This window comes from Corvus kubaryi, unplaced genomic scaffold (genome assembly GCF_017639235.1).
Source record: "Corvus kubaryi isolate FWS band 111438036 unplaced genomic scaffold, C.kubaryi_AGA036_p1.0 split1-131, whole genome shotgun sequence".
Taxonomy (NCBI): Eukaryota; Metazoa; Chordata; class Aves; order Passeriformes; family Corvidae; genus Corvus; species Corvus kubaryi.
The window spans coordinates 15,180,948-15,197,757 of record NW_024582073.1 but is presented as its reverse complement, the minus strand read 5'-3'; the positions used below and the strand labels follow the sequence as shown (position 1 = coordinate 15,197,757).

At 36.6% G+C, this 16,810-nt stretch overlaps 1 protein-coding gene across 10 annotated transcripts in view; it reads right to left on the bottom strand.

Moving 5' to 3' along the window:
* Positions 1-16,810, bottom strand: part of KCNIP4 (potassium voltage-gated channel interacting protein 4) — a 399,356-nt gene that overhangs the window by 97,568 nt on the left and 284,978 nt on the right. The window contains exon 1 of one of the 10 annotated variants that reach the window (XM_042052836.1): positions 206-632. The exons of 8 other annotated variants lie outside the window; for them this stretch is intronic. In XM_042052836.1, the coding sequence (XP_041908770.1) occupies positions 206-317 (112 nt within the window). In that variant the 5' untranslated portion in view covers positions 318-632. Of the gene's footprint in view, positions 1-205; positions 633-16,810 lie in introns of those variants that run through there. One more of the 10 variants, XM_042052842.1, reaches the window with a different exon arrangement.

The following is a 16,810-nucleotide window of genomic DNA, read 5'->3' as shown; positions in this document are numbered from 1 at the left end:
TTGTAAATTAATTGTAAAATAAAAATCTTATGCTAGCATCTACTTCTGTTTTCAATAACAAAGTAAAAGCAACAGAAGCAAACCAGGATTTTTATTCTGTTACTTTCACTTTTTTCGTTTCACAGCTTCTATAGCTGATGCTCTCTATTTTAGCAGATCAGACACCAAACCTACAAACAGCACAAACTGTAAGTGACCACTTTACCTTCTGAAAAATCAATCAGTCCCAGCAAATGTAGCAGCTTCAGAGATGCAAATATAATCACAACAATACCCACTGTTTGTAGTCCCTCTGACTCCCACTCGAGAGTCAACATTCTTCCAAAAGGCAAATCATTCCAGTCTTCACACCGGTTTGCAATCAGGGAAATTAGAGGATTTTACCAAGAGTTCGCTCTGAAGAAAGTTGCAGTGGTGTAAAGCAGCACTATACCAAGCCGTGGCAGCTCACCAGCCACTCTAGCTGAGATAAAATGTTAGATAAAGCCCTGTATCTCATGCTTCTCTAAGCATTTGATTTCATCAGTAGCAAGTCCTCTTAGAAGGCTGAGGTGGACCACGAACCTCTGGGTATGACATTTTATCCGTCGAGCAGCGTTACTTAGAGCTGCTGGAGGAACATCTGTGTCAGAGCAGGGACTTGGCTGTGTCAGTGCCAAGAAGAAAAGCTCTCTGGAAACTTGCACTAGGTAGCACGCTGCTATCAGCACTCAGTACTCCAGCACTGCCAGGCACAGGCACTGCAATTCTCCCCAGCCTCACAGCCTTTCCCCAGCTTCTCTTAGCACAATTTTTGTTAAGTTTGAGAAATGACAGTTTGCTAAAGACAGACATCTGTTTTCACATGCTAAATGCTGCATGTCAGAAAACTACCATCCTCTGCATTAGAAAGAACAATGTTCAGAGAAACGCTTCCTATTCCTCTTCTTAAGCATCACCAGAGTCTAATTAGAATCTTCACTGAAAGTGAGAATACAAATTAAAGAAATACACATCAGCATGATCAGTGCCTCCAGCTAGCAAAATACAGTGCTGTCAAGGAGACATGCACTGCCCAAACCCCTGACCTGCGGCCAGGAAGAATTTATTCTTTATTGATTAAGAAACAAACCAGTGCTTTTCTGCCTCAGGACATGAACCTAGAAGTGCTGAACCCCAAACTCTGATATACATGAATGGGTGTTAGGCATTTTTCACAGCTCCTGGGAAGATCTTGTCCAGGCTACACATCAGGGAAAAAGGAATCCCAGCTGATTTATTACACAATCTGTATAAAACTAATTGTCCTGAGTTTATTAATGTGATTACCAAGAGGATACCCAGTGCAAAGAATACACTCTGAAGAATCTTTATGCAGCACATGCATAAACAATACAAGGTTATGCCTAAATTCTTACCCTTGTGCCCATCCCAATAATTTAAATAAATCTTGTCCACTGGTATACAAGGCACAAGAATAAAGAGAAGGAAAGCCTCAGAAAAACATAATTTTAGACACCCTTATTATTAAAAGCATATGTTCTAGCACTATAAAGAATTACATAAATTATGTCCAGTATCAACCACTCAGGTTGCTAAACTCTTTCAACTAGAAAAGAATCTTGCTAACTATCAAGAAGCTCAGATACTTCTATTTTTGTTTAGAAATTCATTATAATTTTAAATTACCATAATAAAAGTTGTAACATTAGTAATCTATTGTTTATGGGCTACCAAGCAGGGAAAGAAAAATGTAGTCTACAATTTACTATGAGCTTTTTTTTTTGTTTTTCTTTGAAGTCTGTAAGCATTGAATTACATTATAGGCAAAACTCTAGAATCTACATATTTTTATTTATTCAAAAATGCATGTAATTCAGTTAATTTTAGGTTATATCTAGTCAATATATAAGCAAGAATATTCTTTGATTTTACACTTCTGGGTATTTAATAGTAGAATGTCATGAATTCTCTATTATTTATATATGCTCTCCATCTGAGTGTCAGTTCACTTTCCCATTACCCTGTAAAGCTAAAACAGTGTCTAAGAGGAAAGCACAGTAAAAGCAAATCAAACCAAATACACTATCCCACATTTGCACCTTCCAAATATGTCATTATTTTTACCTCATATTCTACATTTTCCTGTTAAGTCCTTCTCCTTTTAATAGAAAAGTAACATTCTGTTTCCTCTTTACAATTTCTAGCTATTCCATATCACCTTCTCCTTTTAAGACTCTGACATGTTCGTCTTGACCTCATTCTCATCTCTGGCTTCTATTTTTTCCTTGAGGTTATTCCTACTTAGGCTTTTCTTTTTCTCAAATTTGTGTTCTTTTTCTTAAATGACGAAGCATGAACAAATGTTTACAGTATTTCAGAAACAATAATCCTAATATAATGTCCCACTCATACTATATCAGTGAAAGAGGCCTTATCTACTGTTAATAAATAGTCTCAGAGAAATTATTAAAATGGAGAAATCTGTCAGTCCACATTCTCCTTTCATGCAGGAGGTTCAGGCCACCTTGTGTTCTTAAGCTTCCCACTCTTGGGAACAGAGGCCCTTCTACTCCACCACTGAATGTGCCAACCCATGTGCACAAAGTCACCCAGCAAGAAGTGGTCCCAGACACAGCTAAGGTTTTGTTTTCTGCTTTCATACAAGAAGAAAGGCTTGGATATTTTAAAAAAATGACACGGAGAAAGATTATTAATTTGATGAGTTTTAGGGGCCAATTCTACCGGCACAGCAAATGAGTTACAGAAGAATTTTTAAACAGAAGAAAACATAAGCTGAGAACATCCACCTGAATCAATGTAACTGATTACTGACTTCAGAGAATACGTCCTTAAAAAAAGAAATAGACCTTTCCTGTTGTTTCTCAGGATAGTTCTCTAAGTTAGGGGAACCATACATTGAATTTGTGAATCTCCAAGCCTTAACCCTAGAAAGCAAAGCAGCAAGGATAAGAAACTATGTGGAAAGGAGAAGGAAGTGATATATGAAATCTTTCCTGCAATATGCCATGCAACAGATTAAAACAACAATGTTACTTAGAGATGTGAGTTGTTCTGGAAGAAGTTCAATTAAAAAAATTTTACACCCCAAAACATTAGAAAATTAAATCAATCTTGAAGAAGGAGATAATAAAATTCTGCTATATGTAGGGCAACTCTTTGTATTCTGATCCTTCTAAATTCAAAATCCATTGTAATTTCTCTCACACATTTCGCATTTTGTTCAATTATTTAAAAACAAATATTTATGTGTCACATTCTTACAGGGTGCCTGTATTGACAGTACAAATAAATTTTAAAAGTTGTTCAAAGGAATTTTTCAATAATGTAACCCTCCAGGATACAAAAGGAAACACCATTTTTACATAAAACTGAAAAAAACTGAAACCAGGGGATGACATCTTGTAATATCCAAGCATTGTTCTGGCTTGTTCTCTTTCCCTAAATCCAGCTTTCATTTTTGACTTTTCAACGCATTCTGGTGGTGATTGAGCAATATATTTAAGTTTGCACAACCTTCCCTGTGATTCTTCACCAGGTTGCATGAAGGAAAAAAGAAAGTACTAGGATTCGTTATGAAGCTGTCCCATCTAAACATTGCATCTTCCACTGGCCTTCAATTCTTCTCCCTTAAGATTTGAAGCAGACAAGGAAGGAGAGGCAGTGGGGTTGCTGTGTATGTCAGGGAGGGTTTTGATTATCTAGAGTTTAATGATGGCAACAATAGGGTTGAGTGTTTATGGGTGAGAATCAGGGGAAAGGCCAAGAGGGCAGATGTCATGGTGGGAGTCTGTTACAGACCACCCAGTCAGGATGAAGAGGCACAAAAATGTTCTATAAGCAGCTGGGAGAAGTATTGTGATTGCTAGTCCTTGTTCTCATGGGGGACTTTAACTTGTCAAATGTCTTCTGGAAATATAACACAGCAGAGAGCAGGCAGTCTAGAAGGTTCCTGGTGTGTGGGAGATAACTTCCTGACACAGCTGATGAGCAAGCTGATGAGGGGAGCTGTCCCACTGGTCCTGCTGAGTGTCAGCTGGTGGGTAATGGGGTGCTTGCAGGCCATCTTGGGCACAGCAATCATGAAATGGGAGTTTTCAATTCTCAGAAAACTCTGGAGGGGGGTGATCAGAAAGGCCACCTTGGACATCTGGACAGACACTGGCTTGATAAGGTTGAGAGAGTCCTGTCAGAGACAGTCCTAAAGGGCAAAGGAGGCCAGGGAGGCTGGAAGTGCTCTAGGGAGGCAATATTACAGTTACAGGAGTAGGCTGTTCTCCATGTGCTAAAAGATGTGCCAGAGGGGAAGACTGGCCTGATTGAGCAGAGAGCTTCAGCTGGAACTCAGGACCTCTGCATAAAAACAAGAACAAATATTTCTCTCCTAAGTAGAGTCAAGAGGAATCTGTGCTGAAGTGTGGTAGGAGATATATCTTACCTGAAGGCACAGATTCCAAGTGAGTTTTGAACTGGACAGATGAGATATGCCTAAATTAGTGGCACCTACAAGAATGATCTGGTTCTGGAGTCCTAAAATTTTTCTACAAACAATCCCTACCAATTACTGGCTACTCTAACCATTGTAAATAGAATCATTTATGTGTGGAATACAAATAATATAAAAAGGACACCTAAAATAGGACAGTGTATTATGCACTAAGTACATTTTGTAACTGATTGATGCATGCTTGTAGAATACCAACAATTTTCCCTTACTTCTTGAAAGAAAAAAACACTCAGAAATATTATTTATAAAGCTTAGATATGGGAAATTAAATTTCATTAATTTCAAAGTTGACTAAGAGCAGAGAAAAACTGCCATTTAAAACCAAAAATTCCACCTAATTTAACACATTAAAAGAAGTAGCAAATGCTTAACACATAGGATGCTAAGAATCGAACAATTAAGGAATAAAACAATTGCAAATTCTAAAAATACCTAAATAATACCTAAATAATAATTCAGTTTCTAGTGTATTAGGATATAAAATTTCCCAACAATTTAATATGGCTACCCTCTGCTTTCAAAATTATCTGGTATTATCAGACTTCATTTATACTTTATTTTTAAATTAGTGTAATCCCAGTCAGCTGTTGCTTTTGGATTATATCTGTCATTGTAATTAGCACAGTAAAATGATATGTATTTTCTTTTAATTCCCTTAGTTCTCTTAAAAAACTTTTAATATTTACAAGAAATTTTTGCTAGAAGTTATAAACTCTTCATCTTTTCATATTTCTTCTGACTCTTATAGAGAACCTACCTGATTCCAAATACATTTAAGTGTTTGATGTCTTTTCACTATATTTTCTTTTTAACAACTGCTTGTAAACAGTATCAGTCTTTTCAGACTTTCCTCTTTATTCTTATAATGATTTTCATTTCTGTACAGAAATTCTGTATTTGCTGTTGTCTAATGTACAATTACAGTTTTTAAGGCAAGGATGTATTATTATTCATTAATTGACTTGAATTTTACTCCCTTCCTGGGTGATGAAATCTGCAGTGTTGCAATTAATTTGTGTTTGTGTGTGTGTGTGTGTCTTAATTGGCTGGGAGTAATAGTTCATTAAAGTCTAATTGATATTTTCCCCCAATGCATCTAAAAAGGGAAACTGCAGATGAGTTAGAAATAGAAACAAAATTTGGAAGTATTAATTAGCTGCCCTTCTTTCTGTACTCACTTCTTCCAGAGGGAGATGTTGCACAGCCAGAAGAGAATGAGATGGTCAAACAAACACAGAAAGGGCACCTACATACAGGTCAGATAAACGGCAAATCTTCAGCTTCTTGTTCATGCCACATCTGAGCTTATTAGGAAAGTTATCTGGTGGATAATGAACTTAATCCTACTAGTTAGCCAGTAAGAAATCCACTCACAGGCAATAAACTGCAGTTTTCTACACAGAAAAGTTTCTCTCTCTGATCTGCAGAAGAAAACTACGTTCACTAGAAAGCATTTCAAAAACCAGGAGAAGAAATTAATTTACACATACCTTTTCCATAATTATTCTCAGGGTAAAATAATTTTGAATGTAATGCCTCCTTTGTAGGATGCTACAGCTAATCACGGAACATCATGTAACTTTCATAAAATGTTTAGAAAAATGAGGCTAACGTATGGAATCATGTTGTTCATCTCACCAGTGCTGCAGCTATTCAAGAGCCCAATATTACACTAGCAGATTACTCATGCAGACAGAATTTCAGGGAAACTTTTGCTAGCTAGAAGAGCAAGGTAGAGTGTAATTACCTAAGATTAAATTTGTCGGGCTTCATATATCCTCTTTAATATTTACACGAAGTGCCTTAGCTCTTTAATGACTGTAAGTGAATATAGGCTGAGAAAGGAAAAATTCAACATCTCTACAGGCAAGATAAATTTCACTGGTTTGTAATCAAGGAAGAAAATATGATATCCAAGTTTCTAAAGGTTCAGTCTCATACTTAGAAGTAAATTACACTAAAGTAATATTGCAGTTATAGCTGTATAAATGTTCTAGGCTATGGCATGGGATTTCATTTCTTTTTTCCTCTCTTCATTTTCACCTTATGGCTCTCACTTGCTTCTAAGAAGCTTTTGTTCTTGTTTTGATCTATATCAAAGGACTGCTGCCATTACTGATCTGAAAACAGGAACTGAAAAGAATCCCACAGGAAAACCATTGCCAACTCCCCTCATAACATAATACTTACCAGTGGTTTTATTTGTAGAAAAATATAATTGATACAAAATGTTATACAAATATGTTTAGAATACCTAATGTACAAGTAGTTTGTAAATTAAATGGCATGTCCTTGCATTTAATTCACAAAGAGTAGCAACAGGAGCAACAGTAGCATTTTAATTTATTAAGCTTTAGCAAAGCATTAAAGAGCAGCTATATGTTTCCTAAACAAGGTTAAATTACATTTAGTAATAGTCAGTAATCAAATTCTGGGTTTTTTACTGCAAAGCCCACTGGTTTGTTTGACAAATAAAATTATCTCTAAATATGCAACTGTGTCTTCAGCCTAAAGACCTGGGGATTTTTTTGTATTAAATCATACTTGCTGCAGCAGGAATGGCCACTACCAAATTTGTAGGCACAAATATATTTCTACACAGGAGAAGTGCAGTATAATGGAACTACTAAGGGCCAATCACACCCAACTACTTTGTTAGCTGCAGACACCCACCTTCCTCTGACTAAGATATGCTTTTCCTGCTTATAACAAAATGCAATTTTTTGCCTGTACAACTCTTCTCTTCTTCAGTCTTGTCACATTTGGAACAAACATGGTAATGTCTGACTTGCTGAGTTTCTTCTTTCACTACTATTTTTGTAATGATACACTGAAGCAAGAGGACGCCATTATCAATCACTTTATTCATGCAAATAAGAAACTACTGGGACGCCTACACATCAAGCTGGCAGAAATGATGGAACAGAATAGCACCATTCACAGCTCCATATTCAGTCATTTTCTGTTAGCCAAATTATGACTGTACCCACTTGTGCCTGCCCATATATCCAGGAAGCTATGTATTTATGGGCTGTGCAGTAAGATGACCTCAGAGGAGTTCCTATAGAAAGGGAAGGTGTTTTCTGTGGTGATGAATGAGAAAATAAATGAACTGTGTATGCCAGTAAGAAAAGCTAATATTCTACTAATGAACAGGAATATCCATCATCCAAGCCTCCAAATCATCTCTCAATTTAAAATTGTCAATTCATCCTGTGCAAAACCTCTTTCAAAACTGGTATTTCTGGGTCCCTATGGTTCAATGAATGGTTAGCAAATAAACCAAAGGAAAAAATAAATGTATTATTAACCTCAATCATAAGAACATCGCTATTATGCAGCTCTTTTCTTGTGCTGCACCTTTCTTTGATATAAAATGACCCACGTACACTAAATCTTCTATTTCTCTCCTTGGCTTTTCCAGACTGTATTTCACCATAGCAACTGGAAAGTATTATAAATGAAGAATGAAGTGGCTGACATATTTCTACATTTGATGTTCTTGTTAAAAAATGACTGTATCTGTCCTGTAAAGATGAGCTACAGTAAATCAATCCATATTACATGGTTGCAGCACATTAAAGAAAGCACTGTAATCCTAATTTGGTCCCTTAGCTCCATATAATAAGACTTGTACTATATATGAAATATGCACAGGTTTGACTACAGATCTGCAACATGTGGTTACCATTCAGAATTATGCAATATTCAGAATTTAGTCCATACCACCTTGTGAGAGACTGGAATGTTAATGGTTAATGACTCAAAACAATTGAGTTGCAAAAACAGCAGAATGCAAAAAGAGCAGAGTGCTTTGCTGACCATACACAAAGTAACTACCCAGGTGCAGAGGGGGTGCACACCTACCACTGGAGGATGGACATGACAAACTGACCTTTGTTCAGCAACAAGCTGGGTTTTGAGCCAGATGTGGGAAGAGGTCAATGAGAAGAAGATCCTGCAAGGCAAGATAGTGCTTTTTATGATATCAGTGTCCTCCCTTACAGAAATGACTTGGATATGAAAAACTGCTTTCCAGGGAAGTACTGGGACATTAACGCTTAGACCTGAGGGCATTCATCCCTTCCAATGGGGCATAGCTGGCTCAGCCTTGCTGATGTGAGAGCTATCATAAACCATCAGCAACTCCTGAAGTGCCCCGTGGTCCACAATGTTGCATCAGACAGAGTAAAACATTTCCACCTGACCCTCAGCATACATTAACCCACTGAAAGTTGTATTTTGCAGGCTTCCCCCACCTGCAATGGATCAAGACTGGGACCATCACTTTGACCAATGGACATCAAAATTGAAAAAATCAAATCTCATTCATGGATCCAGACGTGGTGATATTTATCTACTCTTATCCTTTCTTTCTTTCTTTCTTTCCCTTCTACATTTTCTTAAATTTTATTTTTAAGCTTTTATATTACTACAGATAATAACCAAGATGCCTATGCACCTGCTTTCCATTGCAGCCAAACTGCTCCAAAATAAACCCTACATATATGTTTTTGTAAATACATATATATGTATTCAGTTTTGTTTCACTCTAATAAATCCCAAGGGATCTATTAACAAGAACCTGGGTTATCCTTGCCTTCTGTAGTGGGTTGTAACATGAACACTGAAGACCTTTTCTTTTCCTCAGTCTGAAATTCACCTACATATAGGTGACTCCTGATAAACAGGTTTACTCCTAAAAAATGGTAGTAGTAGAAAGAAAAATAAATGGATGAGGACACAGGGATATAAATGCATATAATCTCCAAATTGAAAGGTAAGGGAGCTTTAATTTTCTTTTTTTTTTTCTCTTTTTTAAATTTTTTTTTCTTTTTTTTCCATTCAGAGGTTTCACTCTAGCAATCTTAGAGGCTTCTTAGACCTTTTAATTCTGCCATTAAAAGTATAAGTTAGGCAGAGTACTAACAGTTAAGAAAGTTTAAAGCTTTTATGAGCTGGACTCCCATTATTTCACAGAAGAAAGAGAGTAAAAAAACATATGGGGAAGGGGTTAAAAGAAATGGCATAACTTGATGTTTTTCAGCTCCTAACACAGTGGCTCACAGCCCTATTCCAATGCAAGAACCTACAATGATATCTGAGGATCCATAGAATGCAATGAAAATCTTTCTGCTGCAGCAATTTGCTGTTCTTGCAAACTGGAAAGCAGCACTAGGATAAAACCAAACCCCGAAAGGAGCAATGAGCTTACAATGACTTATCACTTAAGTAAGTTAAAGCAAGGTTGCAGGTTTTCCCTGAGAAATCATTATAACGCCCAACTAAGCACAGCATCCTGAGGCTCCTGTAGATGCTGAAATGAGGGAAGCAATAAAATACAGAAACACACAGTCTTGAACCTTGATTGTGTTATGCTGATGCAGGGATCAAATTTTTCTTCTTTAGTAGCTTTGTAGGGTTTACCACACCTTCTATACAATCCATGCTTACAGCTTAGATAAGCAGATATTCCATTATGTACAGCAAATTTGTGTGTCATGAGAAATTAATTTTCAGATGCTTCTTGACATGCACATGGCAAAACCCAAATTCCACAAATGAGATGCCCTGATGTCTTCCTCGTGGTAAACCAACATGATTTGGAACTGACTGAATTTTTAAGCCATTCTCAGCCATTTTTAAGAATATTTTTACTGTCATTAATACTTCAGGAATCATTTCCCCCCAATAATCATCTGCACACCAGGCTATGAATTTTAATTTCTTTAATCTCCTCAGAAGCAATTTCCGTAGCTTTCCAATCATGTTGCTCTTTTCTGAACTCATTCTAATTAGGCAAAAGAGTTATATAGAAAAAATTTAGTAACTAGTTTTTAGGCATTCAATTAGTGATGAGCAACATTTTATGACAGGCCAACCATAGCCTTAGCATTTAATTAACAACTTCCTCTCAGGAAAATAGTATTAATTATTTAAAAATGTTATGTCTTGTTTATCCCTCAAAAGCAAAGAAACTTGAGCATCCCTTCAGTTTCAGAAGTTGAGATTACAGTTGAGGTACCTCAGGAGTGTGGCCAGATCTCAGCCCACTCCCTCACTGGAACTGATGCTTGTTTTGGGTAATGTGTATTTTCAAACTTATTTTTTGCTAATAGGACAGTGACACATGCTGTCATTCGCTGAAGCACACTGAGAATAATTAGGCTGTTCCAAGGCTGCTTGAACAGGTCTGACAGTCTGTTTCCCTGTCCCTAGCATGTTGTCACTTCTGCATTTGCTTTGGTGCTTATCTGATACTGTGTGAGCTTTCAAGGATAATCTTAAATCAGACAAAATACAACCTGACAAAAAAAAACCCAAACAAACAAAAATCAGAGCTTTTGTCCTCAAAATACTTTGCAAGCAGCGCTCATTTCACTTTTGAGTGCTGATCTCATGATTGTAGCTTAAGACTGGCAAGGCTCAGGAGGTGAAAGGCCAAGCAATTAAGGAAATGAATCCTGGGTGGTGTTTAACTGACATAATCAGCACAAAGATGTTGCAAGAAGTAGTCAAAACTTGCTGTCATACCAGATGTATGCAAATAGAAGCGGCAGTCAAGCAGCAACTGCATTTCTCGCTGTGTGGGATTCAACAAGATCCTAAGCTCACATGCAGTAACAAAACAACACAGTTCAGCCCAACTTTGTACGTTCAGCACGGTTTATGACTAATTCTGATTTACACTTCTTAACATAAGTATACAGGATATGCTCACAGAACTAGTACCTCAGAAAGGTATTCCTTAGATTTTCTGATTTGGATCCTGGCTAAAGGAGTAAGTTAATTTTATATTATATGGTGTTCAGCCAACTGGTAAAATCCCTTGGTGAATTCCAGTCTAGTACATTTTTCCTTCCTAGTGAATTACATTGTCTAACACGCCAAAAGAGATACATGAGGTATGATGCTCTGAGTGACAGACCAACAGAATACAGTGGTTGTCTTGCTCCCTCACTACCGGAAAATTGTTTTCTTTCACTTTTAATTGTTTGGGGGAAAGGGAATGCAACTGCAATAAAGGTTAAGCAATACTTGCGGCCTTATTTGTTGAACCGAGTTTCTTTTGTAGCAGAGTGAGGGAATTACTGATCCCCAAAGAAGTTTCCCAGTGGTATTAATAAGTTAAGAACTAAAAATCTTTTTATTGTGGTTGGAGAAGAAAAGTTAAAGTAATTAAACAATTCGAATAAATACAGTAATTTCTCCCCATCCCAAACCCCAGTAGACAACAGATTGTATTGAAAGACATTCTCTATGGATAATTAAGTTCAAAAACCATATTTATCACAATTTTTTTCAAAAAATTTCCTTAATAATTCAATATATTGTTTTTGGGGTTTTTTTCCCCCCCAAGGTACTATTTAAACTGGCTATTTCTGATGGTGGTAAGGAATAAAAGGATGGGATGACAAAAAACTAAGGTGGTTTTATCTTCATTCAGGGACATATAGCAGCAAAAGGCCACTTGAAAAAAGCAAAACACAGAAGCAAAGGGACAGTCTCAACACCCTCAGCCTCCCTGCAACTGTCAATCCCCAGTGAAAACAAATTTAATATACTCTAGGCATGAAGGAGTTGTCTTCAGCTCACTACTGCATTTCTAAACTTTCTGGTGGTTAAATCAATATATTTCAGAATATCCCTTGTGCTGACAAGCAGTGAGAGTGAGTAGAAGTTGTCAGACAAAATTTGACAGGAGGACAAATTTTATCCCACTCGTGGGAAAGGGGTAATGGACACTCTCAAGAGTACTAGATCCAGCTGTCAGACCCCAGTGGCATCCCCATGCACAGTCTTAATGATTTGTTCAATGATCTCTGCAACACAGCTTTCCTGAAACAAAGGAAGAAAAGGCAGGTACCACCACACATGAATGTGTAATACTCTAAGGCTATCTGTAGCATTTTATATCAAGAGCTGTTTTGCATAGAATAAAAATATTTAAGTGAGACGCATGGTCCCAGGCATAGCTGCACATTTCTCTATGAAGCAAATCTTGGCCAGTGACCCCAGTGATTTGATATAATACATTCTTTTTTAGTTCAAAAATGACCACACTTTGAGAGTTTAGCTTTCACCTTATTATTTTCATTGTATGCCCTGAGCTATCAACTGCCCAGCAGTAAAATAAATGCTGGAAATAACTTTTCTGCCAGAATCATGACCTGATGTATTAAATGACATAAATACAGCAGTAAGAGAACAACTACTATTAAGAAAAGCTTTTCAAGTTTGTGTGCATTTTTTTTAAATGAGATTTTGTCTGAGGAATTTCTTGGTTTGCATTTGGAAGCTTTCTTGTTGTTTACCCAGTTCTCACTCTGCACAATTCAAATAACATTTCTGTGCAAGTGTTTGAATTTTAACACACAGTAAAGTCAACCTTTAAACAGACACTGCTCCTATATGTAAATATAGCATGTAATATACTTCAGAAAACGCAAATACTGCATATACCAACATATATCAATCCTTATCCCATGTAGTTCACTAGTAAGGTTGTTGATTTCCCTTATTAGACACAGGATTTTTGTATCTTTAATACTTATTTTGTTAAAATCAGCCTTTTGCCCTTGGCAAAAATTACTAATATCCTTAAATCACGACACTGCAATCTAGTATTAGAATTTAAAAGTTTAAAATTCAAAAACATTATCTCTAGGATGATGAACAAAGGAAAGGTGGTATAGATTTGGTTTTTGCTTAAGAAAAACAGCAAAGAAAGGTTAAAATACTGCCAAGTCTGTAAGACTCAAGACAGAAAAAAACCCAAACTAATAATGAATAATGAATATTTAGTCTGTTTAGACAGGCAGGAACTACACAACCTGTGTACACCCTTTACATTTCTTAATGTACTGCTGTCCTTCAACCAAAACCCTCTAGGATATTTAGAAGCAATATTTTATTTCACCAGTGAAAATACATATTATGGATGGAGACTAACTGTAGGTAAATATATACCTGGCATCTAAATCCTACCTTTAGAGATTCAGGAAGAGCATGTGTAAAAATAAAAATGCATCCAGTTATGCCCACATATATTTTTTTAAACTTGTAAAATAAACTGTTTGGATCACAATATGATAGCAAACAAACAGTTAGGAGACCAAACAGGAAAACTAGAAAAAACATGTTTCAAGGTGGACGCTTAGAAAATATCAGGTCCTTAATGTGGTGCTTCTGATTCAAAGACGCATTTGTCAAGTGTCTCCCCCAGGTCAGGAATTTAAGCTGCCTGTGCTCAAGGCCAGGTTCCTGGGGAGTGAGAACCACTTGAGAAACTGTGACTACTCATGAGGATGTATGAGACCTGGAAGAGATCACACTCTTTCTCTCAGCAGTTGCTGTCCATTTACATGGACATGGGTGCTCTTGCTCCCATTCAAGGCTACATTGTAAGGAAAGAAAAAATACATCTAATACAAAAAAGTTTATACATGGAGTACAAGAAAATATCTTCTACTTCATAATAACATTTAATATAGAAACAAGTATGTCATGAATGTTTGAGAAGGGAGATCTAAGCCCTATTAACCAACAACTATGTTTATGAGATGAACACAAAATACTTGCACACAACTAGCAGTCTGTTTGTACATACTGTAACAGAGAGAATCTAATGCACTTTTCATTTTTGGAATGCTGGTCAACTGCAGAATAAATACCAAAGAAGATTTATATTGCTATTGCACTGCAGTATCTTGGGAACATAGGTCCATAAAATATTACACCACTTTCATCAGTCTGCCATCCTTTATCTGTTGTTTTCTTTTCCTTGAGAACTAAGAACAGCCGTTTCCATACAGCTGTAATCATTCTAGCTGTGCCCCCAGGACTTTGTAAGAGTTACTATCTACATCTGTTAAATCTCTTTATATTTTCTCCCAAGTTGCAAATGAATAGCAAATCTGATTCTAAATTTAATGGCACAGATATCTTCATTGTGTTTGCTGTTTCTTCCTTCTACCACCACTTTTTTTTAATCTCTTTGCAGATCACAATCCCCCCAATTAAAACCTTTTTATGCTAACAGTTATAAACAGTTTGGTTTCCAATTCTGTATATTTGTGGACACATCAGACACCACAGCTGATACATCAACAGTTCTGCTTATGCTTTTTTAATTCTGTGATTCAATTGTGCTGATTACCAAAATAAAAATGATAATGCTTTACAATGTGGCACTGCAGGAAAGTAAAATAAAAACAACTGAAGTGAGGTAGAAAAACAGCTTAAAGTAGTTTAGCTGAAAAACCTCCATAGGACTAGCTCAAACCAATAAACATCATGCACTTTGTAATATTTGGTGATCCTAGTTTTATTTTAAAAAACCTTGATGGTGGTCACCCTCTGGAATTGCTAAGTATCACTGAAGCATACCCCTCCCTTTTCAATAGTCACTTCATCATTTGTCAGTAGCTGCAGTGATGGACAATTGATGAAACTCTTAAAGTAAAAAGAACTTAAATTAAAATAGAAGTCCTTTCTTCTAAGTTACCACAGTTACTAAGTTTTGTCTTTAGACAAGTAGCTTACAAAGCCCCCAAATGTAATACTTAGTCTACATAAAATCTGTGTGTACATGTTGGACCATAAATACATTCAACGACAAATCAACGGTGTTTACTAGCGCTGCACGGGCAAGCGCAAACAAGACTTTGATGCTCAGGATCCGCCTTTACAAGGAGACTTAATCCCCATACCCCATATCCTCTTCCAGTAACGAGCTACTATTCTTCTTCTGAATAAACTCTGACTCCATAATGTCCCATTTGCCAGTGTGGACAAGTATCGACCCTCCTAAACCATTAAGTGTGTTTTTTCCTTAAGGTGTCTTTGCCACAAAGAAGGCTCAAAAAGACAGACAAAATCCTGTTCATTTCTCAGCCATGTTTTATCTGTCACTGCCTTGGTTGGTGTCCATAGCTCTGCACAGTGAAGACTGCAGCACAGAATCTAAAATTCTTATTTCAAATAGAATTAATAGAAGAAAGGTTTTCTCTTTGCTTGGAAGCTGAAACATCTTTGATGAAGATGCTTCAAACAAAATGCTAAGAGGCTTTATTCTAGTCTAGTTTGTTTCAAATTAATAAAGCAAAGTAAGCAAAACTCAGGTGTGGTTTTACATCTTACTCTGTACATGTTAATCTTGCTAAGATAGCTGCAGTGCAGTTGTGTCACAGTATTACGCCATTGTGTCAAGGCATTGTGCCATTTCCAATTCATATATTCTTGCTAGGTAAGTACTGCAACAGCAAAGAAATTTTGTTCAGTACTGCCACCTGCTAATAAGGAAACTACTATGTACCAAAATTTTGTGCTGAATACCAGTTCTGCAAATGGTATTTTTGCTAATAATCACTAAAATAACTGATAGGAAAAAGAATAGCTATTTTTTTTTTGTTTTATTCTTGCATATAGAATATCACAATGAGGTTGAAACCAACGGATCCTTTGATGCTATGCTGTTTCAAGCATAAAGTACAAATTAGGAAATACCAGCTTGTATTGCTAATACATGGGCAGAGTGAATCAGGCAGTCAGTAATAGCTGGCTGAAGACCATTAGAAGATACAAATAGTAAAAAAAGAAAAAAGTAAGCTTTTTTCCTCCTAGAGATTTTTCACTTTTTTTCCCAGGTCATTCACTATTCCACTAGGGAGGGACCTGCTTTTCTCCCTGAACAGAAGCCATGGGAAATGTGAGGGACTTGGGCACTTTCACCCTCCCATCAGGTACATTTCTGGTGGGTCACCGATTTCTTACTGGCCCTCTCAGAAGAAAAAAATAAAAAGGAAAGTTTAAATTTACTAGGATATTGCTGGTATCATTATTTGTTAATATTGATATAGGCTGTACCTTTTACTCCAACTCAAGTAGTTTGATCCAACTTTATACTAATGTACGGCCTCCAACTTCCAAGCAAGAAGGAAGGTCTGGGCACAGCTGCTGATATATACAAAAGCACATTCAAAAGACAATTGTCTAATCAGCTAGAATTTGTAGTCATTAATATCCAATCTCCCAGCACATTTATTATGCATCCTGGCATGTTTTATTAGGCGATTATTTCTTTTTCTAGTACAGTTATTTAAGTACAGAATGCAGCATGGTCAATATAGCAGGAAGGATTACTTGCTATAATGGCTTAGAGGCTTTCTTTTACCCACCCTTTCATGCATTCCAGCAAGTATACTGCCAAACTACCTTAAATTTTATGAGGCATTTATCTAAACAAATGTAGAATAGAAACTTGATCACAGTGTTGTGAAGAAAAATCCTGCCCTGACCATT